The sequence below is a fragment of the Phyllopteryx taeniolatus genome, chromosome 20 (genome assembly GCF_024500385.1).
Source record: "Phyllopteryx taeniolatus isolate TA_2022b chromosome 20, UOR_Ptae_1.2, whole genome shotgun sequence".
In the NCBI taxonomy this organism is placed as follows: Eukaryota; Metazoa; Chordata; class Actinopteri; order Syngnathiformes; family Syngnathidae; genus Phyllopteryx; species Phyllopteryx taeniolatus.
In genome coordinates, this window is record NC_084521.1 from 12,719,409 (window position 1) to 12,729,464 (window position 10,056).

General features: G+C 41.0%; 1 protein-coding gene across 1 annotated transcript; it reads left to right on the plus strand.

The window, feature by feature from the left end:
- The first annotated feature begins 812 nt into the window (after positions 1 to 812).
- On the plus strand, positions 813 to 7,700 carry pi15a (peptidase inhibitor 15a). Its single transcript, XM_061758774.1, has 6 exons — positions 813 to 960; positions 1,049 to 1,348; positions 2,247 to 2,365; positions 3,842 to 3,974; positions 4,880 to 4,995; positions 6,283 to 7,700. The coding sequence occupies exons 2-6, from the start codon at positions 1,088 to 1,090 to the stop codon at positions 6,416 to 6,418; spliced, it is 765 nt and encodes a 254-aa protein (XP_061614758.1). The 5' UTR covers positions 813 to 960; positions 1,049 to 1,087; the 3' UTR covers positions 6,419 to 7,700.
- Positions 7,701 to 10,056: the final 2,356 nt, after the last annotated feature.

Consider the following 10,056-nt stretch of genomic DNA (forward strand, 5'->3'; position numbering starts at 1 on the left):
TGAGGATAAGCGGTGTAGAAAATAGATGGATGGATGGAAGGATGGATGGACATGGTCGCAGGTTGCAGTGGTGCTTCTAATATTTTGGGCTCCTTATATTAGCTATTTACAAACTATTAGACAAAGCTCTCAAGTATGATGCAGGGCAGTTGCACACCAGTTTAAACAACAACCACATTAATAAACACAATGTTGAAAAAAGTTTGCAAAATTCCTCAAATTTTCTAAGCGGAAAACTTTTCACGGGAATTAACTGGAATGAAGTAGAAATAGGCAAAAACATGAGCGTCATTTTCGTTGTTTATGTTTATTCTACTCCGGTTAGTAAGAAATAAGTCTCATGAATTCACACGGCAGATGACCACTATTACAGATATATAATGTTGATATGTTTTTTTGTTTTAAAATGTAAAAAATGTTTTTTTACATACACATTTTATATAAATATGTCATGTGATGATTGATCTACAGAAACAGACATCTCGTGGTAAGTTGGACTTGAAATGAATATATAACCCTCCTGCTATGTTGCTGGTCAAACTGACTCATTTGATAAGCGAGGAGTTTTTGTTTTTTTTTTTAGATGAAAAATTATGAATATATTTAATCTGCTGGTTTTTTAAATGTATTTATTTTTTTAATTAGACAGTAATAAAAAGTAGAAATCGCCTTGTGTTATATTATTTGATGATTAAAGGTAGAGAGGGTCACATTGACCCATGAACCTTATTAGTAGGACACGTGCGCAAAAGGAGTGATGCTGTGGTTCAGGTGACACGGGGTGGGGGAGAGGGTGGTCTTCTACCCCCTCGTGCACTTCCTGCATCGTCCACTGGATAGACTATATAAACCCGCAGAGACCGACTTCTCCCGAAGACTTCATATAGTTTGCAAAGCTGCAGAAACTGCAAGCAAGGACGACTTCAGCCTTCTCTCATTTGGCCGCGCCGCGCAACAAAGGCAAGACAACAATTTATTGCGCAACTGCAATCTAATTAACTGCTAAAGTGTGCTGAGACAACAAATCTTGCATTCGCTTTCATTGCAGATACACGGCCACGCCACGAAGGACATCAACCCAGCAAACATGCAGCCTCACTTACTTGCATTAATCTTTCTGTGCGTGCATTGCGGAACAAGTGCGCGGGCAGTCACCGTCACCGCGGCGCTCTCCTCCGCCCTGCCTCCGGCCAATTGCAGCAGCGCGGGCGCCGGGATGGACGGCGGCTCTTCTTCTAAAAGCAGAAGGAAGCGTTACATTAGTCAGACCGACATGGTGGCTATTCTTGATTACCACAACAAAGTGAGGGGCAAGGTGTTTCCCCCGGCGTCTAACATGGAATACATGGTGAGTGTCCATTGAAATCTCCTCATGCACACACACACACACACACATACATATATATATATATATATATATATATATATATATATATCAGTGACTTGTCATTTTTCAGCAGTTTGGACCACCTAAGTAGTGACTTCCAATAGGAAGCAGGGGTCATGTGTCCTTGTGGGGTCCCACTGGCAAGAGTGATACGGATGCCTAACGCATTCATTTCAAGCAAAAGTCACATTGCTGGTCGTAATGTGCATAATAGCAACTCATGTTAATGTCAATAAATCAGCGTAGAGCAAGTTGCGTGTTATTTGTTCGACGTCATATTATGATGTTATATATCTATACTAAGTTTTAAAAATAAGGATATCCCCCCCCTACATTTTACATTGTAACCTTAACACCTTTTTCAATAATAGTTTCTTTTCATATGTTTTAAAATAACATTAATTTTATAGGATAATACATATTTGATTAATATCATGATTGGCTGGGAGTCGTCACATGATTCGTCAGCTTAACAGTGATGCATGCCCTGCTCATTGTGGCTCAAGTTACCAAATGTGATTCCTTCCTCTATTAAAAATCTGCTTCTGACTTGTGGCATTATTCATTACAAAGCTTTTGCGGAGTTAAATCATCATTGGGTGACAGCAAATGCTGACTGTTTGGGTATCTTACAAGCCTCCACATTGGGAAGCTGGCCAATTTTCCGTCAGCGCCGGGAAGAAGAAAAGGTCTCATGGATCAAAGAGTTGCACGGCGGCTGCCGGTCCGCTGACTTTTCTTATGTAACCGTTGTGATGGATGCCTTATCTCACATCCGAGTGCTGAATGGAACTTAGATGGAGTGGCTCTTGTGTCTCTATTTGACCTGACTTGTGTATTGGTTTGCATGTGTGCCTAGGTGTGGGATGACAATCTGGCGAAGTCAGCTGAGAACTGGGCCCACGTCTGCATGTGGGAGCACGGCCCTTCTCACCTCCTCAGGTTTCTGGGTCAGAACCTCTCCGTCAGGACAGGACGGTAGGTGAACTTTGAACTCCGCACTGCCCCCGCCCCCCCGGGCGACATCTGCTGCAGCGCTCTCAGCAGGGATGACGCTCCCTTGCAGTCACGGTCATTGCTTTGCAGGCCCCCTTCCTCCCCCCCTTGCATGGCGACCCGGTGACTGTTCAAGGAATGCTCGTGTGACCCCTCAAATAAACAGAAGCTATGTTTTCAGGCTTGACAAAGAAGCATCCCTTGACTTTCCATGTGGAAAATCATTCATGGTCTCCAGTGCGTTGTCTATTGAGCAACAACTCATACTAAATGTGGTTGCTCAAAGATGAATTTGCGAGCACGACTTTCCGCTTTGTATACTCTTCTCACACAATCATTGTCATTTTCCATTGGAGAATGCTGCTATTGCATTGTTTAAAATAACAGTATGTAATAAACTGACCTCAAAGGAAGACTTTGTAGTTTAAAAAAAAAACAATAAAAACATTTTGTCACATGGTGATACTGTCTGTATGACCTGAAAGCTGAAAAAAGCTGATCTTTTTGAAAAACTAATTAAAAAATCGACCCGCTCTGACCTAACTGGGCATAGTGTGACTAGAATAGCCAATCAGAGACTGTAGAGACAGGAGGGGTGACCGAATAGTCATGTCAATCAAAGTTAAAAAGAAAGAATTGGACAGATCTCGATTTCAAATTAAGAGTAACGATATTTGATTCCATCCATCCGTCCATCCATTCCCTTTACCGCTTCTCCTCAGTAGGGTCGCGGGCAGCTGGAGCCTATCCCAGCTATCTTCGGGCGGGAGGCGGGGTACACCCTGAACCGGTCGCCAGCCAATCGCAGGGCACATATAAACAAACAACCATTTTCATGTGGGAGGAAACCGGAGTACCCGGAGAAAACCCACCCAGGCACGTGGAGAACATGCAAACTCCACTCAGGCGGGGTCGGGATTCGAACCCCGGTCCTCAGAACTGTGAGGCAGATGCGTTAACCAGTCCCTCACCGTGCCGTGGATTATTATTATTATTCATTTAATTTTGCCCCCCCCCACCCAAGTTTAGTGAGCTGGGGGTATCCGGAGGGGCAGTGGCGGGAGTTGAAAGTAGAGCTACATTCAAATGTAGCAAACTCCATAAGTCCATCATAAAATCTCATTTTAACAGTGCAGGCAAAGAGTCAGACACATCAAAATGTTAATGTTAATATTAAAACACGTGGAAGCAATTACGCTCAGTTAATGATGATACAATGCAAATGTGAGTTACCTCGCACATCTCAGTGTTTTAACATTCTCAAATGAAAAAAAAATGGGTTTAAAAAAAAAAAAGTAAGAAAAAGCACTAGTTAATCCTTTGATGCTTGCCGAACTGAGTTCTCCTGTGGTGTCAAGCATGGCGGCAGTTTGAACTCTGAATTTCCGTGCAGCTTGCGAGGCATATTGTGCGTTTCTTATACTTCTGTGTGAGGTTCCGATGGTCTTCTCTTCACAGGTACCGTTCCATCCTTCAGCTTGTGAAGCCGTGGTACGACGAGGTCAAAGATTACTCCTTTCCTTACCCCCGCGACTGCAATCCCCGATGCCCCCTCAGATGCTACGGCCCCATGTGCACCCATTATACACAGGTGGGCACGCTGTTATTCACAAGCTATCATTAGGGCCCCAACGTGTGGTGCAAATGCCCTCTTGAAATTGCGTAGTTACTTCGGCGTTATTTATGATTCTTAGGCCAATTAAATAGCCATTTTGAAGGCTTCTGCATACTCAGAACCCAGCAAATGTTGCTGTGTGTTCATCCTGTTGAAATGTCACATTTGGAGGGGTTGCATGCATAACCCCCAAAAATTGGCTTGGCAGCACCCTCTGGATTTTGAAGGGAAATTCAGTTTGACTGAGCAACATATAATTTGGTAGGCATGTCTATCACAAGTACGCCCACAAAAAAGTCTCAAGAAATTCTACAGGAAACGACTGCCATTTTGAATTGAACAGTCAATTTTGGGGTTATTTGGCTCTTTTCCACAATGCTAACAAAAAGACATCCAACAGATTTTGTCCGTTTGCTCAAAAACTTAAACAGTGTAAGGCAGTGTTCCCCAACCTTCTTTGCACCGCGGACCGGTTAGGAGTCGGCATTTTTCTCACGGATCGGCTTTGGTGGCGCGCAACTTCTGCTTGCTCCTTCGCCGTTCGTGGTGCGTCCACTGTGGGCGCGATGCAGGAGTGGGGGTCGGAGCTCCTCGATGAGAGTAGACTTTGAACTCCGTAAAAGTAGTTCTGCCTGTGTCGAGCAGAAACCCGCGACTGTATCTGTATCAGAGCGGACTTGGTGCGTGAGAGTTAACTGTTGCAATAAACACGTATTTTAAGTAGGACTCCTGTTTTGTTCGTGGACGTTTTTTGTCATCAAGTCATGTAACGTGGGGATGCAAGGGCATGTCCATCTCCGCTATCATCTTTCATTATTATTATTGTTATTATTATCACAGAGGTTATGCATCAAATAACAATAGTTTTGTGTGTTCTGCAGATGGTGTGGGCGACCTCCAACAAAGTGGGCTGTGCTGTTCACACGTGCCACAACATGAACGTTTGGGGTTCCGTGTGGAAACGGGCGACATATTTAGTCTGCAACTACTCGCCAAAGTAAGTAGCTCTCATGTTGCTCTGTGCCGCTTATACCAATGAACCCGTTAACCCGACGACGGCTACGCGACGGCTGCTCTAATCCCGTCACCCGGTCGGGCCGACCTGCGAAATGCCACCCGAGTCGCTGGGGAGATTCAGATAACCTTAATACGAGCCTGTGAATAGGTACTGCAATACTAAAGAAAAGAAAAGGGTGGGGGGGATTTGCCATTTTGGATTTACGGGCAAGGTTATTTAATCCCATTGGTTTGAAATATCTGTAAGGCACTCAGCCCATTGATGACCGACTCGTTTGACATGTGAGAGTCGACATGACCTGGCTTTTTGTTCTGCACCCGTCATTGCATATTAGCTCTATCCATCACTTAAGTCTGCTTTAACTACAGTTGCTATTTGGTTGTCGTAAGGCTGGACACACTACAAATGCAATATTCTGGATTTATGGTGCTGAGATTAAGCATGCTAAACACAAATCACGTTTGGTATTTTGGTGCACTCATACCAGTGTTGAGGATCTCAATTCGCCCAAAATGGTAAATGCAAATGGAGTAACCACAATTTGATGATAGATAGATAGATAGATAGATAGATAGATAGATAGATAGATAGATAGATAGATAGATAGATAGATAGATAGATAGATAGATAGATAGATAGATAGATAGATAGATAGATAGATAGATAGATAGATAGATAGATCACCACTTTAGATCCCTCTATGTAAGATCAGTTACTGTTAAGACAATATTGCAAAAATTGTTTTAAGCGTCACCTACTTTTTAGAGGACAGTTTAGACCACCACGGCTGAACGTGCTTTTTCGCTCGGCTAAGTAATGTTAAAAAAATGGCGATATGGGTCATTTTCATATGATTTGATCAATAACGGTAAAGATAGCAATATTTTTATTCTGCTTTGGAATTTAGAGTATTTATTTTTCTTTAAAATAATGATGACCTTTTGATGGATAACAACTGCCAATAATTCAAATGCAGTACTCATATCAGTAAAACCATTTGATTTTCAGCAGAAAACTCAGTGGTTGTTAATTTTTCCCGTAGTCGACCAATGATTAGTAGAATTTTGTCAGATGTCCATAGTGTGAACAAACATTGGAAAAAAAATAAAATAAAAAATCCAAATTCCTGATGCGCACAGTAATAGTAAGTAGAAGTAGAAGACAAGGACACACCAGAGTTAATGTTCCTGTTTCACAAGTAAAAGCATTCGCTGTTCCTGCCCATTTTCAGCGTGGATTCACACTCCCCGCCGTTGTGTCTTCTAGGGGCAACTGGATCGGAGAGGCTCCCTACAAAGTCGGGGTCCCCTGCTCCGCCTGCCCCCCCAGCTACGGCGGCTCGTGCAGCAACAACATGTGCTTTCCCGCTCTGAATACAAACTACCTGCACTGGTTCAAATAAACAAGGCCTGCCCAGCCACACGACCACAGAGACACTATTCTTATCTAAAGGCGGAAGGATTTGCACAGCCTGCGTGGACCAGTCTATTTTGTATATATGGCTTATTTAAAGACCCCAAGACACATTTGAAGGCAGCAGACAATTTTAACAATGTGTAGATAAACTGTAAATTAATGTAACTATACAAGACTTTTTTTGTACTTGCCGTGACTGTTTTTTTTTTAAACTTTATATGCAGAATGGGTCCTTAAAATCACACACACACACACGCACACACATGCGCGGTGCGACGTACATTTACCATTGACAATGTAGCGATTAAAGGCCCTAACATCACGATAGCTGCTCTAGGTGCTCACTACGGTGCTATGCGGGCATCACACCTCCATGTTGTGTGCTCTGCCTTTTTATCGGAATGTTGGGATATAACTTCAAACGGACGCCAGTATAGCAACACCACACGCTTCATCCTCAGGCATCTACTTTTGTCCTGTGAGGAATTGGCAAAAGTGCACTTAGAAAATTTAAATGTACAGTAGAAATTTCTTTTTTTCTTGTTTTACATTACAATTACCAAAACCTAAAGAAAAGTCAACAAGTGTTGGCTACACTGGCACTTCTGTGGTCAAAAGTCCACGTGTTTTCCCCCAAATTTGCAATTTAAAGCAGCTCTAATTTGGCTGTTTCACCCTTTCGTTTCGAATTGATGTTTTTAAAGCACAACATATCGGACTTTTTATCTGTTTGATAATCCTATGTGTTTCACTGTACATTGGTATATTTAATATTCATTTGTTTTGATGTCTTTGTGATGCAGTTTTGGAGCAAGACACTCAAGTGCACCTTAATTGTTTGTAAATGTCCAAAATGCCAAGAAAATCTGTTTTATTTTTTTTTTGTATGTGTACATAATTATTTTACCTTGACTATCCTTAAACTACAATTAATGTATAAGTTATTCATTTTTATATTGGGAAATATTTAATTGGTATTCATTTTTTGTATTGTTTTATGAAAGGATTGTACATACATATCACGAAACAATTAACAGTATGCAGTTCATTGGCAATTAAGCACTAGCACAATATTGGCAAATGCCTTTATATATTTTTTTTAAATGTAAAGTAAAGAACACATTTGCAGCATAACTGATCAACTCAAAAACAGTGAACATTGCTGTGACTCAAACAAAACAGAAAATGTTCCGCACTGATTACAAGCCATTTATGCAATGAACTGCCCTCTTGCTTTTGAAGTTGTTAATAAAATATTCTGAAATTGGTCTGAATGTGTGGTGATAACCATAGAACAGGAAATTGAAGTTATTGCATACTTTGGAAATTGGGTACAATTCAATCAAATAAATACATAACTTTTGTAAAGCAACTACATGAAGAGCATGTACCTGAAAAGCAATTGGCAAAGCACCAGATGTGTACAAATGCTGCTAGGGGACAGAAATATATTATACGTAGAACACATCTATGAGTTCTGACTTGTCCACCTAATGAATGAAGTATTATTCAAACCGACAAACTAGCAATACCTACAAAATGCCAGTAGGTTACCGTATCAAACACAAAAAGTAATTTATTTAGACAACTTTAACTTATCCATCCATTCATTTTCCATTCTCATTAGGCATTTCTGAGTATAGTATAGACAATTCAATCCTAACATGCAGGCTATTCATGGTTGGTAGAAACTGATCCCTGAAAAGCGACAATTTGCGAGTAATTACCCCACTCGAAAAAAGGGTTATAATTGCCTGTAGATACCACAAGATGGCAGCAAAGCACAATTTGTGTCTAAATGAAACTCTTCAACTCACTTCAACATAGGGACTGAGTCCTACCGCGAAAAGCCACGATTCGTAAGTATTTGCCCCCACCCAAAAAAGATTTATAATTGCCTATAGAGACCACAAGATGGCGGCAAAGTACTATTTTTGGCTAAATGAAACTTTTCAACTCACTTTAACATAGGTGCTGAGTCCGACTACGTAAAGCGACAATTTGTGAGTGATTGCCCCACACAAAAAGTTTTCAAATTGCCTATAGCTGTCACAAAGCACTATTCAGGTCTGAATGAAACTCTTCAACTCACATCAACATAGTTACTTAACATCAAGATGCCACAAGGTGGCAGCAAAGCACTATCTTTGTCTGTATGAAACTCCTCAACTTCTTTTAACATAGTTCCTTGACACCAAAATGCCATAAGATGGCAAAAAAGATGGAAAGTAATACCCTGAACCTCAGACGCAAACAAGCTAACCACTAGCTCATCATGCTTCCCAAACTTTAGCTCATAGTTGTTAAAATTTAAACAACTCTCCTCCCTCTTCACACCCTGTACGCTTCGTATGAACCAGCTATCATTTAAGGGAGAGTGTTTTTGTTTTAGTGTAGTTATATGATCCGTATTATTTAGAGGTAAAAGGTTATAAAGTGAAGACAGAGTATTTTTTTTGTCTATTATCAGTGGTAAATTTCCTTTTATACTTGATTGACAATGAAAAGTGTTAAAATGTTACTCCCCTGTACAGTATATACTCTAAGTGTCCTGGAACGAATCATGTTCAAGCTGAAAGGTTCCACTGTATCAAAATTACCATTAAACAGTCCAACATCCTGCGTGGGAGAAAAAAAAGCGGAGAGGAAACACGGGCAGGTTTCAAGGGAGCCTCTTGTCTGAGTTTGTCCAGGGAAAGCATTGACCTCAAAGCTGAGCGAGGCGGGGAGCAGAATGGAATGTAAGAAGCTGTAAAGAGCGAGTACAGTATGTCTGTCACCTCCAGGCACACAAAGCATAAAAAAGGGACATTTTCTTGAAAGCATCACCATTTGAAGTGCACCTGAAGACAATGAGGAGGAAAATAGTAGATGCTTTGTTTCAATGTGGAAAGATTTTATGTTTTTTCCAGATGTTTCTGCTTTTTTTTTTTTCTGTCTTCTTCTCCCCCGTATGGGATCGCAAGGCATGCGTCTGGGTCAGCCTGAGAGTTGGCCCTGATGTCGGCAGACTATCAAACAAACAAACAACTCAGTGAAATGTTTTATTCATTAACCGAACACGTGTGAGCCCAGGTGCTCGAAAGACATCTGCCAAGGTCGGAATGTAATACAAAACGCAAAACTTTGCATCGTATGAGTGATATAAAGCATTTCCTGCACTTCAGCACGAGACTTTAACAATCCCTGGAATCAAGCGAGCGAGAGATTTTGAGGAATTGGCCACTTTGCATTGGAAAGCCAAACAAATGATTGACGGCGCGTAATAAAGATTCAATGTACAAACCTGCTGCAGATCGACAGAGGACATACTATACAGTTGTACAAACACAATCCAGAGGCCAACTATTAGCATAATAATGAGCTTTAACCCTGTCGTTCCATTAATTGTTGATATAGCTAAATCTTTAAGGCCATTTCAGCTAGTTGTACGGTTTGTAATTTCCAATACGTTTTACGTTTTTGCCACAAATATAAAATACTCATTCATTTTTATTTTTTAACCCTTCAAATTCCTGTTTGTTTGCACATTGCGCAACAATTTCGGTTGCTTAATTTTGAGTACCGGTGCAACCTTTTTTTTTTTTCTTACAAAGTAGTTTTGCTAATTGTACAGCCAGCATC

Bases quoted from the DNA above. Each gene is read 5' to 3' on its own strand.
- pi15a (XM_061758774.1), top strand. From the start codon at position 1,088: ATGCAGCCTCACTTACTTGCATTAATCTTTCTGTGCGTGCATTGCGGA. The intron at 3,975-4,879 runs GTGGGCACGCTG...TGTGTTCTGCAG, and splicing joins TGTGCACCCATTATACACAG to ATGGTGTGGGCGACCTCCAA. The intron at 4,996-6,282 runs GTAAGTAGCTCT...TGTGTCTTCTAG, and splicing joins GTCTGCAACTACTCGCCAAA to GGGCAACTGGATCGGAGAGG.